The sequence below is a fragment of the Solea senegalensis genome, linkage group LG7 (assembly GCF_019176455.1).
Source record: "Solea senegalensis isolate Sse05_10M linkage group LG7, IFAPA_SoseM_1, whole genome shotgun sequence".
NCBI lineage: Eukaryota > Metazoa > Chordata > Actinopteri > Pleuronectiformes > Soleidae > Solea > Solea senegalensis.
In genome coordinates, this window is record NC_058027.1 from 26,542,329 (window position 1) to 26,566,322 (window position 23,994).

General features: G+C 39.4%; 1 protein-coding gene across 4 annotated transcripts; it reads left to right on the forward strand.

Annotated features, from left to right (window-relative positions):
• The first annotated feature begins 7,047 nt into the window (after positions 1-7,047).
• Positions 7,048-22,123, forward strand: rhcga (Rh family, C glycoprotein a). 4 transcript variants are annotated; one of them, XM_044030561.1, is made up of 12 exons: positions 7,048-7,761; positions 17,510-17,642; positions 18,146-18,338; positions 18,705-18,855; positions 19,897-20,044; positions 20,155-20,321; positions 20,409-20,546; positions 20,822-20,958; positions 21,395-21,519; positions 21,638-21,711; positions 21,837-21,910; positions 21,989-22,123. In XM_044030561.1, exons 1-12 carry the CDS (start codon positions 7,741-7,743, stop codon positions 22,020-22,022), a joined length of 1,395 nt encoding a protein of 464 aa, XP_043886496.1. In that variant the 5' UTR covers positions 7,048-7,740; the 3' UTR covers positions 22,023-22,123. The 4 variants fall into 4 exon arrangements, with proteins under 4 accessions (XP_043886496.1, XP_043886494.1, XP_043886495.1 ...); XM_044030559.1 differs by lacking the exon at positions 7,048-7,761 and adding an exon at positions 13,995-15,140; XM_044030560.1 differs by lacking the exon at positions 7,048-7,761 and adding an exon at positions 13,996-15,125.
• Positions 22,124-23,994: the final 1,871 nt, after the last annotated feature.

Sequence of the window (23,994 nt, forward strand, 5' to 3'; positions counted from 1 at the left end):
TCGTTCCGATCTTATTCAATACAGAGCAGATTTGATTGGTGGACACATTCATAACTACAAGTTATGGTCGTCAGCACATGCGTAGAGACAAAAAGTCGCGTGGATTCCGATATGACCGTGCCTCTTAATCATTAAACCAGGTCATGCGCGGTATTATGAAAACAAGTGAGTTCAGAGCTGCGTGAAACATGCCATTGAACATTGGACTGCGGAACAGTGGAGACATGTTCTGTGGTGTGATCATCTTCCGGTATCTGGCAGTTTGAGTGACATGTTTGGTTTGAACACACGCCATGTGAATGATTATGTTTGGCGTAGAAAGGATAATGATGTTGGTTTTTTTTCTTTTTTCTTGAGTTGGCCAAGGATCCTTAGTCCCAGTGAAGGCGAACATTAACTCTTAATCTTACCAAGACATTTTGAACAATTCTATGCTTCTAAATGTGTGGGAGCATTTTGGAGAAGGCCCTTATCTGTTCCACCATTGTTGTGCCCCAGTACACCAAACAAGGTCCATAGAGTTCTCACTGAACTGCAGAAGCTACTTTTGACCAGTGGGTGACAAATCTACAAACTTAACTCAAGCAAGTCACCTACAGCTAACTAAAGAAGACCCGGAAGCCTGACTGAGAAGAATTTAAATGGTTGCACAGAACCCTAATCTCAACCCCATCAAATAGATTAGAGGTTGTGATCCAGAAAATCCTAAATCATTGTCTGACCTGTCAAATGCTTTAATGGTAGCCTGGCTTGGGCCACACGGTTGGTGTTGAGGTTAGCACTCTTGCCTTTTGCAGCAAGAAATCCCAGGTTTGCTAACCCGGTCAGAAAAAGGACCTTCAGGCATGAAGTTTGCACATGTTCTCCTGTTTCCTCCCATAGTCCAAAAACATGCAATATGGGGATTAGGTAAATTGGACACTCTAAATTGTCCTGCTGCCTTATGCCAGAATACATCTGGAAAGTGCGTAGTCCTCTCCCAATTGCAAGAGACATGACTAACAGAGGTACAGTAGATGGAAATGCCTCAATTGGATAGACTTAAAACCAACCAGACCAATGACCTAGGTCAGTGGTTCCCAAACTTTTTCTGTTTTGGAGGAAGAAATTTCCCGCGACATTTTTGCTTTAGCGATACAAATAACCTCAATATTGCTTTGTGAGAAAGCAATTTTCAAATAAAAATATGAAATATACAATTAGACTATAATAGCGTAGTTTTTTTGAAACAATAAATACAAAGAATACTTTACAAATATCAATCATTTGCTGTGCAATTAATTTACAAATTATAAATTATACAAACGCTGTCCCCTGCCAATGTTTTGAGACACAACACACAGAGAGGTCTTTGGTGGCATTTTCTGGTCTTGGGTTTTGGTCGTCGTGAATCATTGTTCCGTTCAGCTGATGTTGGCTCGTTGTTAGTTGCACAGTTTTCTATTTGCCCCTCAGAAACTTCTCTATTATCCAAATTTTGTCACCAGTGTAGGCTTTGTTGTGGTACGTCACTTAAATGACTCCATCTTACAGCGAGACCAAAAGCTCCACCTGCTAAACGTTAGGACTTAAAAAAAAAAGAAAATACAAGATGGCTATCTCACTCAGGTTAATCCAAAGACAGGCGCTCTTCAGTGGCTGCCATGTTGGATGCACACGAAAGCTGCTAAGCGTCGCTTCTATATCGTCCCAAGATTAAGTCTGCCTTTGGTGCGCCAGCCGAAACTACCCGTTTGTTATTGGTTTTCCTTTTTTCAGATTTCACTCTAGTGTCTGTAGAGTGAAATCAAATCGCTGGTAGCCTCGGGTGGGTTCAGCCAGGCTACTCGAATGGATGAATGTTCTAAAATATCTCCAGACACGCTCCAAGTTCTTGAAGCTGTTGTCGCTGCAAAAGGGTGGGCGGACTGCAGGTGAAAACTGTTATAAGTCATAAAAGCTCCTGTAGAGGCAATGTGTTTGCAGTCTAGTCCTTTGGAGATGATGATGATGATGATCAGACCGGGAAAAGTCGTACATGAGTCATTTGTCTTGAACTTGCTGGGCCTGATTCTTGCAGTTTGAGTCTCTGGTTATCCTTTAATTAAGGATAAGTATAAGGAAATAAGTGTGCACCATATTAGAAAGTTCAAAATCAGTTTACCATAACAGTTTTGTGGTTAGTGACACAGGTCACACCTGTCAAATAAACAGTAGCAACATGAGGGTTGTTGGGTTTAAAGAATCTGAGCAGACTTCTCTTACACCCTCTTACACCCTCCACAGCCACAGGGTTAGGGTGTTAATGTGACACACAGGGTGGAGATTCTTTCAACCCACGGCTCTTGTACTGATTCCAAAACACTGGGTTTCTTGAATCTGCAGCACAGGGTGGAGACTGCGCTCATTTATGAGTTTGTGTAAATGTTTAATTCACTGGATGTGTACAGAACTTTACCAGCTTATAGCTATTACCGTCTTACATAAACGTGCCACAGTTCTTCCCGATCTGTTAAGATGTCGCTGAGATATACACATCTGAACTTCTGTTCAATCGGACTGAACCATGTTAAATTTAAATTGCCGCAAAATACATAATCCGAGTCAGATCCAGATTAAATTTAGTTTGATGGTAGAGTGTGTAATCCTGCATACGTTCACCAGATTTCACTGACAAAATGTGACTATTTTTTTCTTTTTTACAGTTTTGCCTATCTTTAGAAGTTAAAATTTCTTGGAGATTTAAATTTTTTTTCATTATATCATCTTACTAACATTTTAAGGCGATCATTCTATCCTAAAAAGAACTAATTGATCTTTCATACACATCCTCTTTGGTGGAGGAAATGGAATTTCAAACATGAGATACAGTTCAAAAAAAGAGTGAATATAAGAATAATAATGAAAAATCATAATAATAATATATCGCAAGACAAGATTCTACAGCTGCACGGAATAAATAAAATAGTTGCAGAGTGCATAGAGGTGCAGGGATTTGAATGACAGGTCTAAGTGTTCCTGTCAGAGTTGACATGCTGTTTACTTGTCTTATTAAATACTATAGGGCTGAAAGGGAACCACAGGGTAACTTAAGATACAATACAAACCGCGGAACTTAAACCACATTATAATGATATTGTGACTATTGCAATGAACTGTCAGACAATTATTTAACAATATATCATGATTGCTGTTTGTGAAACAGCTGCCCCGGGCCTAAAGGTTGCTTAACAGGGACTGTTAAGAACAAATACATAGAATACAGAATAAGAGAACAAAGATACAAACTAAAATCAAATAAAAGTGGCACCTCTTCTTATCAAAATAACACGATGTGCTCGTAAAACAAAGTGACAAAAAGTCACACACAAACAAAAAAATATATAAAAATATTGACGCAAGATGGTGTGCTGTAATGAAGGGTTTACTTGACAGCAGTGCCTCTTTCATGGGTTACATTCAGTTAAAGAAGCTTATTAACATAGATGAGATGTTTTTAACCCCGTCACATACACACACACACACACACATGCGTTTTACTACATCATTCATTCATCTACCGCTTCATCCTTCACATGAGGGTCACAGGGCTGCTGGTGCTCACAGGTCGCCAGTCCATCGCAGGGCCACAAAGAGACAAACAGCCATCCACTCTCACACACGGGCAATTCAGAGTGTCCAATTAACCGCTGCATGTTTTTGGACACGTGGGAGGAAACCCACGCACACACACGGAGAGAACATGCAAACCCGCAACCCTCTCGCTGTGAGGCCATGTGCCAACTGGAAAATCACCTCCCAACACTTAAAGATCTCAAGAGTCTCAAGGAAGCTGTCGAAGTTGTCACATTGACGCTTGAGATTTATTAATTGAGCCTCGGTTTCGTGTCACGCAAACACACCAGAAAAGACTCCACCTTAGATTCTGGCAGCTGCTGGGAAACTTTGATATGTTACCAATGTTAATGTGATGATGAAAAGGCAGAAAAGCATTCTTTAAATCACTGACTCACTTCTGACATGATTATTATGTGCCTACATTGCCATATATATATAAAAAGTTGTAGCAGTTTGTTTTTTTGTCGCAAAAATCCGACTTCGCATCATTACCATGGCAACATCATGTAACTCTACGCCATCATATTGAGCATGCATCATCTACCTTGTGTTTAGGGTGATTTTTACCAATTTTGAGTTTGATACGATAATCTCTGTAAAAGTTATTCCCGAAATTGTAAAAGTAACTTTTTTTTTTCATTTTCTGCCACCACCAGGAGGCGATGTTTACAAACTTGACAGTTTTTGCATAGGCCTCTTTAGCAAGGGCCCATCATCAATCGCCACAAGTTTGGTTAAGATCGGACCTTCTATCGCAAAGTTATAAGAGTTTTGTTGCCTGTGGCGAAAATCTTAAATTCTCACCAACTTTGACGCCCCCTTTCTCGTACGCCATGATACTTATTAAAAAGTTTTCAGGAACTTTAGATCCTCAACTTGTCCACAGTGACCTCACCAACTTTGAACGTGATCCCATGTAAGCTCTGCTGGGAAACTTTGATATGTTGCCAATGTTAATGTGATGATGAAAAGGCAGAAAAGCATTCTTTAAATCACTGACTCACTTCTGACCTGATTATTATGTGCCTACATTGCCATATATATATATAAAAAAAATCTTCTGTTAGTCTGTTAGGTTAAAGGTAGGCATTAACTTGATGTGGTTGTGGTTAGGGGATGCAGTTTTGTGTCGGCTGTCCAAATGAATGGATGTCAGTGCAAGCCCTTAGCTATAGCTAAGATAACTGCATGAACCTGGAGATGTGTGTAACAGCAACGAATGATGGAATCATTTTAATTTCCCAAACCACTGTAGGGCTACAGAGAAAATCTGAAGCTTAAACTCAATCATGATAGAGAAAATGAAAACCCCACTGATGAATTCTATGGATTTACCAAAACACTGGTTCCCAAACATTCTGCTTAAAAGATGGCAACTAATTTACATTCTCATCTGTATCGCCTAATACCACGTGGAATTGGTGAGCGAAATGTTTGGTAAATTAATGAACATTTACACACGGAAATGTTAATGCAAAGGTTGGGAAAATTCTGAGACATGAGGACATCATTATGTGAGAATGTAAAAAAAAACATCCATGTTGCTGCAGTTGTGTGATGACGTTGCAGCATAGGAACATTCTGTCATGATTTACAGTAATCCTGATGTCCAAATGTCTGTAATGCAGGATTACATGTTGTTCAATCATGTGATACATGACAGTGCACAGCCTAGCTTCCACTGCAGAATACTTAACTATCTAATCTAATCTAATCTATCCAAAAAAAATACTAAACAATAATCACCTGACTGGAGACTTGCAGCACCACCTACTCCTACTGCTTATCTTGGCCAACCAACACCCACATTTTGCATTGACAATCGTTGTTTGACAAATAAATTCATATTTTCTTTTGCTGATCGTCATCCACTTGTAGATGGACATTTTTAGGCAAGTCATTCGTTTGTTTCATAATCATAGATATATCTTTTGTAATAATCTCAAAGCTCTAATGCATCGAACACTTGAAAGGTTTAAGTGAAAGTAGTGACATGTGTGCGTATGTATCAGCAAATCTAAGAAGACAGCTTCATGTACAATGTTGACTGCCATCTTTCCCCCCAACAGGAATAGTTAGTTCAGATCTTTATCCTCCCACAGGAGGAAGTTATCTTGCAGCAGACAGTTTAAACAGCCCACACAAAAACATGAAACAGAAACACAGTAAGACAACTTGAAGGTTCTAGAACGATGATCCAGAATAGCATTAAACTTAAAGAAAATTAAACGTCAAATACAAAGTCAAATATAGTGCGAATTAGGTAGTTAAATATACTGAGAACATTTTTCTACAGAAAAAAACAGAAAGTTAAAATCTGCAGAACACAGTGGAAAAGCCTTGGTGACTCATTGACATCAAATTTAAGAATGTAAACCTACCTGTCCTTGTCCAGGATTTCACAGCCAGTGGTGCGATGACAGAAATATGTTTGGGACAAACTTAAACCTGTGGTGAGCAAATGCAAATGAAGTCAACAATCATTTTTATCACTAAGCCCAGTTTTCAAAAGATGTAGTCAGAAATATGCTACAGCCACTATCGACACGTCATTGTGCTGCATTGTTGTTCACAAATGTTGAAATCCTTGAACTACAGTATATCTTGATATTTATACAAAAAAAGAACAGTAATTAGACATCGAGTATGTATGTCAAGGGTATGTGAAGCTACAGCAAAGAACTAGTTTAGCTTAGCATACTGAAAGAATGCTAAAAATCTAAGCAGGCTTGATGGAACAACAACAACAAAACATGTATGTGCACATGAAAAGCTCACTAATACCCACATTATTAATATTTAATACACAGTTAAATCAAAGTGGAAAAAAAAAAATCATGTGTTTTAACTCACTTCAGCCCTGTCCATACTACACATTTTTAACTACCACAGTGATCTGTTTAGCTTAGCTTAGCTTAGCTTAGCTTAGCACACTGAGTGGAAACACTTAAAAACTGCTATGCAGGCTACCACAATGGTAACAAAAAACACTTACAAGCAAATGGAAAACTCACTGTCACTTAACAAACGTAAAGTAAAATGTAATTAGAAAAACAATGGCACTGTTTTATTGCCTGGGACCTGTTTGCAAAGCCAGTCATGTCTGCGCAGTTTTCTTTTTTGTGTGTGCTGTTTCTATCTCTTAGATGATACCAATACCTTTTGCCCTTTGCTGTAACCATAAATAAAGTCTATAAGAAGCACCATGGGTGCACACAAACACACACCGTGGGTAATTAAGGCATTGCATAGGACTTAAGTAATTTTGTGACAGTGTTAGTAATGGTTGTGTATGCAAATGAATTAAAAACAATTGAAGACAGCATGCATTCCAAACCACCAATTCAACTTAATTTGTAGGGCACTTTAAAACAACCACAGTGCTGTGCAGAAAAAATAAATAAAAGACATAAAACATGGCTAAAAGTAACAGCCATACAATAAAACACATTAAATCAAATATTAAATTGTAAACGAAAAACACTTGAAAAACAAGTGAGTTTTAAGAGGAGATTTAAAAAGAGAAAGGGGAGAGTCTAATGCCCAATTTTCATATTTAAGAGACGTACAGCCACGTTTAGTAATAATCCAGAGAGGAGATAAAGGCTTATTGTTTGACAGTGCTGCAGAGGGATATTTGGCTTTATTTTGGCCAGCTGACTCAATTAAAAAGCAGCTTAACTTAAGCCTTGTTCATAAACAATTTCCATTCCAACAATCTGACAGATGTTGACAAGTCTTTTAAGTGTTTATTGCCAGGGAAATATCAGTACAGGCTCATGCTTCTTCTTCTTTTTTTTTTTATCTTTCAAAATCTTTTTAGTTTTGCGTATTAAATAAGAGATAGAAATTAATTGAAAGATTCATTATTTGTGTATGACATCCCATTAGTGGGTAGATTCTTACCAAAGGTTTTGGTTAACAATTCTGATTGATCCATCAAAATGTGTCTAAGAACTGTAAATGGTAAGAAGGGACTATTTTATTTAGCTTTACGATCACTAACAGCTCCTTTTAGTTAGGAACGACAACAAAATGTCAACTGAAAGCAACTGTGGCTGGACTAAAAATAGCTTAATGTTGTTTTATCTTCTTTTTTTCATTACAGTAAGAGCAGAGAGCTATCTGAATCCTTGATGCCCCATGGCTGAAGTCTCAGACAAGGTAAGTGACATTTCTGAATGACACTGACGTGCAACTTCAGGGCTGTGATGGGTGTGTACTGTCACTGTCACTGTCTCTGGAATTACTGGTGCTGACACTGCTCTCTGGCTCTGATCTTGGCTCAGTGTTAGGGTTACACCTTTTTAAGCTAAGCCTCTTTTGTAGAATCATTGCTCGCTGTTTGCATGTACTCAATTTGATATTATCTCCTCATGTTTATATTAAATCACATGATTGGTACAAAGTGATACATGTGGCAGATGTGACACAATGTGACAGATGAAAGACAAGGTGAAGAGAATAGAATCGAATAGTATTTTAAAAGAAACATACAGACTGTGATAAAAACAACAACACCCAGTTAAAAAAGAGAAGAGATACTGATTATAACAAGAGGTAGAATAAGAGACAATTGTAAACACATGAGACAATTATAACAACCAGTGAAATTGGGACGGTTACATTAATGACATTAGAAATAACTCTCACTGGCCACTTTGTGGAGTTGGTGTTGGGGACTGGTCGGTTGACCTGGATCCTGCAGCCCAGGAGTCACAGACACCTGGATTTCCTGTTGCCAGAGGGACTCTGTAGCGTCTCCCATAGCTCAAACACTCAACCTGGGTGTCGAGGGAGATTAGGCAAATGTATATGGCCAAATCTGTTAAGTAGTTCAGGTGTTTCAATCAGGCTCTGGGCTAGGCCTTTTTATCTCCAAGAACAACCATCACACCTCAGCATACCAAGACATTTTGGACAATGCTATGCTTCACTTTGAGGAAGGCCCTATTGTATTCCAACTGTGACCCAGAGCACAAAGCAAGACCCATAAAGATATAATTGATAATTGATTTTATGGCGTGTTTCCATCATGGTACAGTATAGTACAGTTTGGAAGGGTAAAGCCAGAGTCAGGCTTGTTTGCGGCCGTTTGTCTCAACAAGACATCAAGCTTCATATGAGAATAGACTCTTGGCGTTGAAGAAACACCGGTCGCAAGCTTTTCCGTCGCCCAGTCAGATCACTGTCAGGGGTCTAGCTTCACCTGTGCCGCATCATCACTCTGGTACCTCAAGGGAAGCGTACTGAAAAAATGGAACGTTTAGTACTTTTCCTAATGGAAACAAAAAAATATGTTCCACTCGCTGGAAACACGGCATTAGGATGGTTTCTCTGTCTCTTCAGCTGATCGATAGATAGACCACCGACCCATTGATTTATTCTTACCCACTGCTACAATATTAACATCTTACTTCATGTTATAGCAGCGAGAGTAGAGTATTATTTTCACTCTCTCTCTCTCACACACAGATTCTCCTGAACAGACATGACATCAGTGCGTATTTGAATTAAGTGTGGGAGAAGCCAGATCTGATCCTGTGTGGTCACGGGAGATGCATCCATTCAGTCAGTGGAAGGGACGTTTGGCCTTGAAAACATGATGCCTCCAGCCATGTCTGTTGCATGCACAGAGACATAATAATACAGCTGCTCCCGTTGCCATGGCGGCATTATTTTTCGACATCTGCATCGTCAGTCAGCGATTACCCAGTTCTTCAGAACGGCTCGCAGAAAAGTCTGTTAGACCAGTAACTCAATATTGCTGAGATGGTGAGTAGAAAACGTGCACATTTGTGGAGAATGTCAACACATGCCAAGTCAGGGCCTTACTGCGAGGTCAAATTCTTTTCTTAAATGAGATATTCGTGTAATGAGGTAAGCGCAGTGCCTGTCGACATGTGACTGTGTTGTGTAATTTATGTCTTGTGGCCCCTATAAGGGACCGCTCGCCTGTTTTGTAATTGGTACTGCCGTCACCGGTTTAGCAAGTTTTGTGGCTTTGTCTTGTGAGTGTCTCATGATGTTTTTGACATCAAAATATGAATCTGTGAAACATTGTGTAAAGAGTACACGACCCCATTATCGAGGATTAATCTAGTGCTCAGTGTAGTCTGGCACATTAATTGATGTATAAGACGCAGCTTGGTCAGACTGTAATGTGCCGTCCCTCTTTGTGTCATCTAATTCATCACCCAGTATTTACTAAAAGATGGTCAAATAAATGTAATGATATATTCTCATACACTGCAGTTCTGATATTAAGTCAGGAAAAGTCACCACTGAGTCCAAGCGCCAAAGACTATTTATATAATCTGTATTAAATTATTGCACCATTTGTCTCTCCAACAACTTGAAAAACACAAGTTAATAATACAAGCTAACTTATTTGACCGTTGAGGCTGATCATTGTGCTTTTGACTTTGGAGTATAATTGAAGGTACGAAACTAGTTTTAAATATGGTTAAAAATAAACAAGCTTAAAGCATCCATACACAACAACATAAGTGTGAATATTTAATCTATATAATAGATTGTGTTTGTTGACCACTCACGTTTCCCTGAGGCTTTGGAAACTTTCTCCAGAATTTGCAGTTCACTTTAGATGAATGCAGTGGTTTAGTCCACGTGGTATGCAAGAAACTCCATTCATCCAGGGCCAGGATTTCCAAATAATGACAGACGTTGCACTCAAGCAATTTGTTCTTGCAAATAAAAGGTGAGGACATTTGTTATATTTATTGGAAAGTGCATTAAATATAATTGAAATATGTTTTGGATGCTCTGTTCTGGCAAATTATGCCATGTATCTTTCTTTTGGCACTTTTCCATTATACATTTCTAGCACTACTCAACTCTTGTCTGGTTTGGTATCAGACACGTTGTTTTCCATTACTTCGTAGGACAAAGCCGCAATAGCACGGCTGTGCAAAACTGCAATCATTAAAATCAGATCGTTAAAAAGATGAATTAGCGGTCACTGAACTGAAATACGACTGAACGGCATGTGATTTGGCTAAAGATCGCCATCTTTCAGTAGTATTCAATGTCTGTGTTTGTTACTGCCATCATTACTGCTTGATAATTCAAATAATTAGTCAAATAGCCAAGCTAAACAACGCTAAACAACGTATTTGGTAGGTAGCAGTAGTTTGCTAGCGCCCTTCTCGACTGGGAAACACACGTATGACACAGTGTTTACATTTTGTCTCTGTTCCTGTTGATTATCTATCCGGCTAAGCTACACTGGGTCATTTTCTGGGTGAGATGTGTTTACAGCAGTCAGGCTGTTTGTTGGTGAGTAAATGTGACATCATTCTAACAAGCAGCAAAGGTTTAAGTCCTAAGTCAATGGCTTTGTTAGCTTTGCTAGTTTTGGTTTGACTCGGTAAGGTTAAATTAGACTGAGCTCCTTATCCTATCTCATATAGGATGAATGAATATTTGTTTATTCAGAATAAATAGGCATGTGTTGAGTTTGAACTTTCTTTTATTGGTGAATTCTCCATTGTCTGTGTTATTGTTTTAGAAGGCCTTACTATTTTAATCTCTGGTTTTATTCTGTTAATTCTGGAATGATGTTTGTAACTGTGTTTCTTTAAAGTGCTATTCCAATAAATTTGATAGTAGAACACTACAAATACTAATAAGTAGTAGTAGTAGTAGTAGTAGTGGTGGTGGTGGTAGTGATAGTAAAGTAGTATAATATGATACAGCTGGCTGACTTTTTAGATTTAAAGGACTGATTGAGTATAGAATGACTGTTAAATAAAGGAAATGTTGAGAATTTAAAAGGTCTAAGATTTCATGTTAAATTGAATGACACATAAATATTCAAAAACTAACATTAAACTCAAAACTATTGTTTCCTTAATCTAATAACACAAAGAAATTAAAATACCATATGCATGGTCATAAGTTTTAAAGTCCTTAAATTAGAATTTCAAATAGAAATTAAAAAAATAAAATAAACACGTTCCTGGAAAGGCTATGTTGACAGACAGACGCCCGAAAAAAGAGTTAAAGAAATGCCACAGAAGATGTGACAGTGTTGACTGTTCGTTCACCTGTGCGACTGTCTGAGGCACATGATGGCGTGTGACATGTGCACAAATGATGAATCATGTGAGGCACAAAGATGCTGTTTGTCAAAGTCTCTGCTGCACTTCATAACATTGCTACTGAGGAGGTTATCTAAGTGTCAGATCACCGTAAGGAGTGTGCGTTCATTTTCTGTCACTGAGAAAAAGCCGACTGGCTGACGCGCTCGTATCTCTGTGGCATCTTTTACGCACTGTACCTGTAGGGTTCCAGGCTGATTAGTCACACTCTCCTCCAGCGGCTCCAGGTGGATTGAGTCACAGTGTAATTGCAGAACAGTTGACATATTAAAAACAATAAATTAAAATGTAATTTGAAGCTCTGATGACAAGACCACTTTAACACAATGGAATCACATTTCAAACACACTATAGACTGCATAATGGAACGGTGTGTTGTCTCTGAGATGAATAACAAAATAGGAATGGATTCCCAAAACAGCAGCCTCTCCTCTTTTGTAAAGTATCTCACAACTTTCACAAAGTGTCACCAACATAAATGATGGGTTGTTTCCTTGTTTGCTTCTGCAGCGAAATCGCACACCAGGTAGTGACATGGATATTTGAAAAATACTCCTCGTCCTCATGAAAACGCACAGAAAAACGGTAAAATATTCATGGAAGTTTTTATCCAAAGCGGTGATGACATCACACCTTATGTGGTGGAGGGAGAGAGGTTCAACTTTTCTCAAAATCAAAAATGAAACTTATCCTGGATGATACAGAGTTCTTTAGTCACCCACTAAAATAGCACAGTCAAAATCAATGCCTACAATAGACAATAGTTTAGTAAATTCATCAAAAAACTTTGCATCTGCAGATGGTTGCAAATGTTGCTCGACAGGAGGATTTTAACTGAAGAGCAACATCTTGACTCAAACTTTACATACCTTGGCTTTACCTTGAAAAAGTCAAATAAAACCTGGAAGCCTGGAGCCAGAACACTTCAGTTTGAGTGACTAACAGAATTTGAACTGTGACTCTCTGAGTGAGAGGAGAACCATCCAGACCTCTCCCACCCTTGGTCAAAAATGCAAAAGTCCCCAATTGTAAACCAGCCATTTTGACTCTATCTTCACAAAACCTATATCAGGGTCTTCAGCTAAGTGTCGTGACATCTCAGCAATGCAAACCACGGTCTTTGCCTTAAAACTAGTAGTTTTTGGGCACATCAGTGGAGCTCTCGGTACATTTATGTATGGATCTGCCCTATCTCAGGAGGTGCCATCGCTATAGTAACAACTAACTGCAGGTGCCACGCACAGCTGGTTCAAATCAGCAGATTAGGCTGCTCACAGCAGAGCCAGCCCAAGCTTTTATGTGGCCCTGAGCTGAATTGGATTTCAGACCCCCTCCCACCACCTCAGAGTAGTACACCAAACCACTCTTTGGGCCACTCTTGTTTTTCTTTTTCTTTTGTTTTTTTAAAAAAACCTTAGAGAGCAGTAAAATTACAAAAGTGGCCTAGTGTTAACACAAAGTGATGTCTTACTGAACTTAGATTAAACAGGTAAACCAGTTTAATGACTTTGGCTTTGTTTTTTTTCCCCCACACATTAAGCAGCCACTTGCTGAGCTAACTGCTAAGCTAAGCTATCAACCGTATGTGAATATACATGTAACGCAGTGAGTTAGAGAGAGAGTGGTGCTGAATTACTGTGAGGACTGTGATGAATTCAACAAAGCAAGTGTATTTCCAGTGTATAGTCAATTTGATAGAATTTTTAAACATAGCCCGCTTGCATCTAGCTTGTTATTTTGGGCATTCTGGACAGATCAAACACATGCGATCCAATTTTTCCAAAGCCGATTCAAACCACATATCACTCAAACGACAATCAATTGGAGGCATGTCCAACGCCCGACACGGTGGCAGACGTCAGTTTAAAAATGAGAAGAAAGTTTGTCCATTTTGTTCATTTTGTTTAGACGTCTTGTTTTTCCGGGCGTGGCCTGTTGCTATAGAAATCCATGCGGAAGACTAGACGAGACAGTTGGTCGGTAAGTCAGGTCAGTTTCTGATCGGATAAGCTTAGAAAACCGGATTTGGTGAGGTCATGTGCGTTTGTGCTGTGTGCAGTCTTCCTCTGCCAAAGTGTGTTTCGTCCTCTCGGTTGCTGCGGCAGCCATGAAGGGTGTATGCAGACATAAGATGTACTGTTTTTCCTTCTTTCAATCCCTCCTTTTGCAGGGAACTCATGCTTAAACTCATCATTTCAACTTCTCATTCATACCAAGTCAATGCAGCACGCCAGTGGGATCGTTGCCCTCTGCAGTTTCTCCAGTTGTGTAAGTGTGTTTTCATTCGACTGTTGACTTCCCTCTGCTTCTTGCTCAGGGACAACAGTTATAAAGGCAACGGGGAACACCGTTAAAATAAATAATACGCACTGGATGCTGGGCCGGATTGACAAAATGATAAATAGCAAAAAGTGTCTGCAATAGATGATGCTCCCACCCCAAAAAGTGTATTACCACAAAGAGTAAAGGGCACTGGTGTGCAGACACTTTTTGCTATTAATTTATCAATGACAGGAGGCCTGCTGCCATACTTACTGTAATTACCACAGCAAGGCCAGAGCAAACAGAAAAAAGGGAGATACATGAACAGCTTTTTTTTTTTTAAAATAGCTGTGGTGCACTGAGCCATGTCTCGGTGACCTGTAGATTGACAGCAGCTCGTTATATCTCCAGAGGCATCATTCCGGGACTCTGTGGGCCCAAGAGCGAGGCACACCATGTGACGGGGGACATATTTAAAATAGTTTGTACAGATACGATCTGTCCCTCTGTCACATGTGCAACCACGATGCAACAAAAAATATTTAAACACAATGGTGTAACATTTCTGCATCGATGGCTTTTGAGTGACAGCTATTCATAATGGCTATTGTGAGATTTGCCCATATTGAAACAACAGTCTGTCTTTATTCAGATGATTTGTGATCATAACATGCAGTGTTTAATCAAACACTGCTGTGATGACACTTTCCGTTCAGAAAGTTGACTATTCTTCCTTCACTCTTTGCCACCCTGCAGCTCGATCACCCCTCGTTTCCAGAACCCATTTCAGAGCTATTTCATCTTATTTCCGGGTATTTTCATCGAAAATATGTTAAACACCTGAAGGGATGGCCTTGTATGTAACAGTTGCAAATCCTTAAGTGCATCAAGCCTGTGGCTCGTTGACCTCACCAAACTTCTACATTCTTCTTCTGTGATGCTTTTCCAGTATTCCTGGTCATGACATTAACTTGTCTAAAACCTTGTACTTCTTTCCCCTGATGAAATCCTTGGTTGTTTTTTTTGGTTGTGCTTTTCTGAGGGTCTTTGTCTCTGGCTGCAAGATGAAGGACCTCCCAGTCAGTTTGGATGCATCTCTCGTTACATTGGTTGACTTATGGCGTGCTTCCACCGAGTGGAAAGGTTTGGTTCAGTTTGGTACAGTATGTATTCTCTTTTTGGATTTCCATTAGTAATAGTATCAAAATAGGCCAAAATGCCCTTGGTATCATTTAATTTGAGACACATTTACTTAAATTTACTCCGTCTACTCGATTAAGCAGATTTTAAGAATTTATTTATTTTCATGCACACGCACACAAACACCAGTCGTGTGTAGTTATATGTGACCTGCCACAGCTGCAGCAGCAACAAGTCGGCCCGGCGCAAAGAAACAAAGAAAATAGTTTTACAAAACCATAAACTTTGAATTACGGTAGTTTGAGCCCCGTGAATGGCGATATCACATTCCAGTTTTCTTTTGTTGTTTTTTCGGCCAATCGGCAGCTCCTCACAGAGGAAACACATGGCTACTTAATATGCAGCTGCTGCTTATTACTGTTACTGCTGCTTCGAATGAAGATTGACAAGGAAAAACACATACAGTAAATCGTGGCTGTTGCAGCACAAATCTTTGGCTGTACTTCTTAATGAAGACAGAGGCGTCTGGTCATGCTGACGCTGATCTCACTTCTACTGTGCTCATGCATCATATCTGCGTGGCCTGAATGTGGTTACGTTGTGTTCTGGACGTTTTACTCTGCTGCTGATGAAGAATGAAATAGAGACTTCTGCCGGCCGACAAGGTTTTATTTTCTTTGCAAGGAAAAGGTCAATCAACACGCGAGCGGTTAAAAATGAAGAAAGACCCTGAGCATGGGGAAGACCTAAACACAGGATGTTGTATTTACAGTAGGTGCAAAGTTGAGTCTGGTCATCACACAAAGAACCTGTTATCAGGGTTGGACTATATAAATGTGATGATACTGTTTCTTGGCTCCCAGGATGTGCAAATCTTTGAGGCTAAAATTCTCCCTAAAACAGTTGGAGGAGTGCCTACATTCAAATGGCCACATCTTCTTCAAATATTTTCAGATTTACACGCGTTAGACACTGCAAAGCACACCTTCATAATCTGTAAATGATTCAAAATGTCCCTCTTTGCAAGTTTTGCCATGGCTGCACACATAATCTGTATTAAACACATCCTTATTACACACCAGTAGTGAACACATGCTTCTTACTGGTAATTAAAGCTTAGTGTACGCTGTAATATCTTATAAAGACAAAGTCAAAAAATATATATAAAATCTTAAAGTTTTATTTAGAAAGAAAAAAATATGAACAATTTCTCCAGAAATTAGGCTTTTTTTTTTTTTTACTTTCTTGAAAATCCACCAAATCAGCTTTTGCTCATTATAAAATTTTGACAATTTGATATTTCTTTGTGATCAGTGGGTCGATTTTTTTTTTGACTAAATTGACTATTTGAATGGCAACATACTTGGACGATCACCTACCCATCACAAAGGATTTGGATCGATCCGTCAACAGGAAGTTACAAATGGAAGGACAAACCAAACCCATGCAGATGAAAGCGAAACCTACTTAACCTAGATTTTGAGTTACTGTGTTGAGGTGTGAAGTAGAAAAGCAATGTTCAACCTAAAAAAAATATATATGTATATATATATATATCTATATATATACACACATATATGTATATTTATATGTACATATATGTAAACGTATATATGTATTTATATATGTATATAAATATATACATATATGTATATAAAGATTAATAAATCAGATTAATAAATAACACTGTATATAGAGACCACAACAATAAATCTCGAAAATGTCTGCATGTAATTCAGATAAAAACAGAAAATAACTTACTTCCAAATAAAATAAACACGTTGCTTTTTAGAGAGACAATTAAAAATGCACTGTGCTAAGACAACTTTTATGTGTGTTTCAATCTCGGGGGTTAAATTATGGCATCTATCGTGTATCATGTTAGCTAGCCACGTATCTAACTAGCTAGCTGAATATATATCTACTTAATATATAATTCTAAAATTATTATTCGGCTACCATTATTGAGACGTGACAAATAAATAAATAAATATGATTTGTAATACTGAATTAACTCTGCACACGCTGTGCCATCCTCATCACACAATCTGTGCAGCATCTGTGTTTCCGGTGGTGGGACCTGCATTCACGTTTGGCCTTGAGGACACATGCTTGCAAGTGAAGGAGTGGTTTTCATGCTCATGGACTTCAAGTTCCCACCCACTGCATGTGTGTGAGAGGCACACCCCTACAAATGTCACATAAATACCTGCTGAGATGCTGCTGGGAGGAGAACCCAGCCCAGCAGCCTTCAGAGGACCCTCATCATCATCAGCACCACCACCATCATCATCATGGGGAACTGTTTAGACATCTTGAGGAATTTCTTTTGTACAAAGAACCCCAACGTGCGTATTAGTTTGCCAGCCGTGTGTTTTGTGTGGCAGATTGCGATGATCGTGCTGTTTGGAGTTTTCATCCGCTACGATGAGGAGTCAGACACCGGACGCTGGCTGGAGCTCAAGAAGCACGAGAACATCACCAGCGATGTGGAGAACGACTTCTACTTCAGATATCCCAGTAAGAACAGCAGGAATTCACTCAGATTCGACAAAATCACACGTTTCCATTATGACAAATGTCACATAAGATAGTGGGGACATGGAGCCTACAGTGTAATAAAAATGTTAAAAATGTAATATACACTATAGACGTTAAGTCACCAGAATATTGCACAGTTACCCGTTTTATTGTTTGTTTTTAGGTATTTTAGGTCTTGTGTTTCTATATTTTATTTATCTCTTATTAGTAAATTTTATCTCTAATGTACCACACTTTGTTTCAGCAGTTAAGTTTCTTTGGATATGCAATTTAGACAGACAGACAGACAGACAGACGACTTTATTTAACGTATCATTTTCAAAATGTAGGTAAATGTGGTAAAATAAGTTTGTCACAGCTGCACAATCATACTGCAGATATGAAGGGTTAACGGTCGTAAAAAATAAACCTTGCTATTGTTGTGCAATTATAAGTTCCACACCCGTCATTATCAAGATTTACTGCCCTTCTGTATTCTCCAGGCTTCCAGGACGTCCACGTCATGATCTTTGTGGGCTTCGGTTTCCTCATGACTTTCCTGAAACGCTACAGCTTCGGCGGCGTGGGCTTCAACTTTCTGATCGCCTCGTTCGGTCTGCAGTGGGCTCTTCTCATGCAGGGCTGGTTCCACTCACTGGACCACACCACTGGAAAAATCTATATTGGAGTTGAAAGGTGAGTCTGCTGTGCTGCTGAATAGGTGTGGATCTGCATTCTTCAAACCAGTCCAGGTCTGTCAGGGTGTGGAGCGTAGAGATGTGAGATTGATAGATTTTGCTGTAGGCCAAATATGACAGCATCTGCGTTAGACCTGACTTTTAGACTGACCAGTTCCAAGTTAGTCACTCGTCACATACTTGAGATAGCATTCATAATCTCTGGATTTGAAGTACAAAGGTGAAACAAGCCAAACCAAATCAGAACAAAGTAGAAATTGAAATGAAACGTGTTTGTCTGCTCCGGGTTCACTTCGGATCCTCACAGGGGATTCGTTGCTATGTTTGTGTCCACTGATTTGAACTGTGTGCTTGTCTCCTACAGTCTAATCAACGCCGACTTCTGCTGTGCCGGCTGTCTGATCGCCTACGGCGCTCTCCTGGGCAAAGTCAGCCCTGTCCAGTTAATGGTCGTCACCTTATTTGGCATCACGCTGTTTGCTGTGGAGGAATACATCATCCTCAGTCTGCTTCATGTGAGTCTCAACAACAAACACGATCATCCGACCACCAAAAAACATGTTGTATTTTCTGACCGTTTAGAGCGTTTGCTCAGGGGACAAAAACCTTTTTAAACCTGGGTTTAAACCGGCTAAAATCTGTTTCATTGGCATTCAACTCAGCTCAAATGACTACACTATACAAGGTGTTTTTTTAAATCAGCTTCAGTGGAAACGCAAAACAATTTCTCCTTCGTCTGCTTCATTTTCGGCAGCGATGCAAACACACATTCTGTCCAATAGCATAACAATTAGCATAGCTGTCATTCATGAATGTTTGTAATGTAAAGAGTGTTCTCCCATAAATACATTTAAATGACACTTCTATGTTGAAAAAAGCAATGCAAATGGTAAATGTGTAATTTCCATACAGCTTCCAGGCATTAGCATCTCTGTTAGCATAGATATTATCCCTGAATGTTTAGGTCAAACCTTGAACTCAAAAAAGTCACAGAATTGGTTAAAAAAAAAAGGACTTTTAGATGTCGTGAAGATGTAGAGAAGTATCTTTACTTCTGAAAGTTGGTGGTGAAGAGCTCAGTGTTGAATTTATCAGTTGGATCAACTGAAAGATACAGAACAGCATTAGAATTAACGCTGTCAACATAGTGACATCCATTTTGCCGTTGTTTTCGTCTTCCTCTTATCTCTGGCGTGTTTCGTGATGCCACGTTTCATGGATCAGTGACACGGGTTGAAAAACAAAACAACAACAACAAAGAAAAACCCAGAACAAACTTCGCTGGTTCACTCCGGTTCAAGAATCTCAGGAAACCCCAATAATTTCAGTGTGAAAGAGGATGTTCCGGCTCATTCTCGATGAAGGAGAATACTAATGGCAGCAATGCACAGGAAGTTACTTTAAATAGTAATTCAATTATTTGATTGATTGTTGGATTTATATTTTCTGGTTTAAGGTTACATTTCCTATGAATCACTTCTGTTTTGTGCTGCTGCTGTTGGGCCTTTTTTTTTTTGGACCTCATTTACACAAGTGAATTCTTAACGTATCCACAGTGCAGAGATGCTGGTGGCTCCATGGTCATCCACGCCTTCGGAGGATATTATGGGTTGGCCATCTCCTGGGTTCTGTATCGACCAAAGCTGCACCAAAGCAGTCGCCTCAACGGCTCCGTCTACCACTCTGATATGTTTGCGATGATCGGTGAGTCGCTGACACTGTCGTTCAAAAGTTCAAAATACCCCGAGTTTCTAGATTCTGGAGTCTGTTTGCGCGACTGTTAAAGCGCTCGGTCGGCTCTTCACGTTAAACAGGTACTCTGTTCCTGTGGATGTACTGGCCCAGTTTCAACTCGGCCATCACGGACCACGGCGACGGACAGCACCGAGCAGCCATCAACACCTACCTCGCCCTGGCCTCCTCTGTGCTCACCACTGTGGCCATCTCCAGCATGTCTAAGAAGAAAGGGAAACTAGACATGGTAACGTTTAAAAAAAACGCAGTGGTCCAATCTGTGTCGCACGCATGTCACGTACAAACCTGTTTTCTTATTCTGTTTACCTGACAGGTGCATATTCAGAATGCCACTCTGGCCGGTGGCGTTGCCATGGGGACATCCGCAGAGTTCATGATCACTCCTTATGGTTCGCTCATCGTGGGTTTCGCCTGCGGCATCATCTCCACCTTCGGTTACCTGTTTGTCACGGTGCGGCAGTGGTTCCTGTTGTTTGTTTAACTCCAAACGTTTGATTTGATAAAGTTTCTGACACTGTGGCCAAAAGGTTATCGCGATGAAACGCTCCATAACATTCAGTTAAGATCAACGTCGTCACAAGGTTAGAAATAGATTGTTTTTCCTTAGAGAAAGTTAAAGAAGGCAGGTAAAGGTCCAGTGTGAAGGAAGCAGTGACATCGAACGGTGAGAGTGATCCATGGTTACCAGATCAGTAATGAACCTGTAATTCTGTTTCTCATTCTCAGCCTTTCTTTGAAAAATATCTCAAGCTCCAGGACACGTGTGGTGTCCACAACCTGCACGCGTTGCCTGGGATGCTTGGTGGCTTCATAGGTGCCATTGTTGCTGCATCAGCCTCAGAAGCTGTTTATAGTAAAGAGGGGTAAGTGACAGGAAACTTTATGTACGTTCACTATTTTACATTTTTATACTCGAGAGAATTGTGTATTTTTACATCAGATATTCTTTTCTATTCTATTCTATTTACTGAATGAAAGTAAATAGATTATTCCAGAAACTTAAATATAAATATATAAATTCTGAGAAGTCATTTAACCTTTTCTTTCACACGTTTTGTGTATTTAATATTGAGTTTTTACGTTATCTTTTATTTAAATTATATGTATAAGTTCAATGCAGTGCAGACACAAAATGCAGAAAGGCTGTTTTTGTATAATTTGATGTTAAGTTCCTTTTCACATCAGCTCCACTGACCTTTTTGCCTTTAGTCCCCCAAACTATTTCCAGTTTTTCATGAACTCAAAGTGGATTTTACAGTTTTTATAAAAACCTGTCATTAAAAATTTTTTTTTGTTTAGGTTGATCAACACGTTTGACTTTGAAGGGAAGTTCGCAAACAGAACTGTTGGAACACAGGGAGGCTACCAGGCTGCCGGCACATGTGTGTCGATCGCATTCGGAATCGTTGGGGGTGCATGTGTTGGTGAGTGTTGAAGAAAGTGTCTATCTATCTATCTATCTATCTATCTATCTATCTATCTATCTATCTATCTATCTATTTATCTTCTAATCTATATTCCTGTCTGATTTTTCTTTCACAGGTTTAGTCCTGAGGTTGCCGATCTGGGGCGACCCTGCTGATGACAACTGCTTTGACGATGAAGTGTACTGGGAGGTGAGTGTGCTCCTCTGCTGCCACTAGATGGCGCTTGTGTCCTATAAGTTGTATCAGAGGTTGCAGCTTTTACAGTGCGTGTAAGAAAACTCACTACTGTGTGTGTGTGTGTGTGTGTGTGTTAGGTGCCTGAGGAAGAGGAGTCCATCCATCCCATTCTGGAGTACAACAACCACATGGTTCACAAACACCAGGACATGTAAGTACATATGACACCACACGCACACGCACACACACACGCACACACACACACTTAAACTGTCGTTTGTTTGCACAGATCCGAGTCAAACTTCTCTGTGGAGCAGAGTTAGAGCAGCAGAGCAGGAGATCAACCCCCATCGTCTTCATGTCACTATGAACTAACTGTGAAACAACAACACACTGAATAATGACGGAGCCTGCCACTAGAAAACAACAAGAGGCTCCACATTCAATAGCAATCACCACACACTATATCCCCTCGCACCAGAATCACTCTGGTTTAAATCGGTTGAAAATGAGATTTTAAGTTGTAATTATTTTATTGTGAACTTTTCTTGAATCTAAGATGTGTTTGGTTTGTGTAGCGCAGGGACGAACTGAGACGTTGGAGATGCATGCCTCTCGGTTTTGTAACACATGCGGAATTAATTCATCTAATCATTGATAATGTCATAAAGAGTGAATCTCTATCTTTCAAGCCATGTAAAGGACTGTGCAAAATGACTCAGGTCGCCATCAAATTTGTTGTTTTTGTGTCAAATTCTGTGATTATTGTCATTATGGATTGGAATGATGTGACTGAAAGTTGTCCATGAGTTGAACTCATACGACACGTGTATGTAAGGCTGTAGAAGCTGATATATTTTCTGGAAGAAAAAAAAAAATCGTCATTTTACCCCATATTTTTCTGGATGAGTCCCAATAAAGCGATAGTGTATGCTCGTTAAATCACTGCTAAAACAACAACAAATCTAATATTGGCCTGAGACTTTTGCACAGTACTGTGTAGATCTTTGTAAGTTGTGTGTATAGATTATTTTTTAACAAGTTTGTCGCCTGATTGGATTGTTGTCGAGATCCACATTTGGAGTAACTATGGTAACCATGACGCAACCGTCTGCAGTCTGCGGGACATAGTGACATAATCTGCTCGGTGCGCTGAAGTTTCGGTTTGGAAAAAGACAGAAAGCCAAATGTCAAATTTAACTTGAAATGAAACAATAAAGTCATATAATATGTAAGCTGTTGTTTTGTTTCAGGTGGAATTATAATTAATGAGACACATGAGGCAGGGGCACATGGTGTCTTGCATTGTTGCCTCACAGCAAGGAGGACACAGGTTCGGATCCCAGTTTGTTTGTTTTTTAATGCTAATCCACAAAAGGTTTAATGTTTATTCTATCAGTTAAAAAATATCAATAATTAGTGTCTTAAATGCGATAAAAAGATCCCCCTCCTTCCTCAATACTGTAAACAATGTTCATCATTTTTAGTAAAGCTACTAAAATGGTAAAGTGATTAGGTAAAATGGACTCAAATTTAGAAAATAAGATTGGATTATTGGAGTCACTGTTACAATGATTGAGCTAAAAAAAAGAACGAAAATATCAGATAAAATAAAAAGAGATGCAATTAAATAGAATCTCATTCAGTTATGAGCAGATGACTGAAGGTTTGAAGAAATAAAATGTTTCAGATCATAAAAGACCTTAAAAGTTTAAATGGATAAATAAAGAAAGCTCAGTCAAAAGCCGGGTTAAAGAGGTAGGGACGTAAATTTGCTTAAAAAAAGTGTTCCTCACTTGAGTAAGTCATCTTCAAAATCATCAAATTTGGATCAATTTCCAAATTTTGCCTCTTACTTCACTCAACGTGAGAGACTGGAAAGTCAAAGGGCAAAAGCAGCCGGTGTCCAGTGCTCCTCCAGGTCACTGTGGACTTGTTAGTTGCCTCCAGGTTCCTCTGCTCTCTGTATTCTGATGCTAATGAAGCCTGGACAGAGCAGTCAATGGGGCCATTTCCTCCTGACCGTTGACTCTGACATTAATGAACTCTGAATACACTGGGCCGTCACATGCTTTGTACTCGGTTCATCAGGTCAGCAGGCAACAGAAGCTTTGTTGATTGAAGAGGTTTGTAAAAAAAAAAAAAACAGGTTAACAACATCGTCAAACCTCTCAGGAGACACTTTTCTATTTACTATACAGTCTTGTTTAAAGTACCTTAAAGTAAAAGTACTGTATCTTACCAGAAAATGACTTCACTTTTCTTGTCTTAAAGTGTAGGACATTTACTGCACTT

Bases quoted from the DNA above. Each gene is read 5' to 3' on its own strand.
- rhcga (XM_044030558.1), top strand. From the start codon at position 17,417: ATGGGGAACTGTTTAGACATCTTGAGGAATTTCTTTTGTACAAAGAAC. The intron at 18,856-19,896 runs GTGAGTCTCAAC...ACGTATCCACAG, and splicing joins TCATCCTCAGTCTGCTTCAT to TGCAGAGATGCTGGTGGCTC. The intron at 21,911-21,988 runs GTAAGTACATAT...TTGTTTGCACAG, and splicing joins GTTCACAAACACCAGGACAT to ATCCGAGTCAAACTTCTCTG.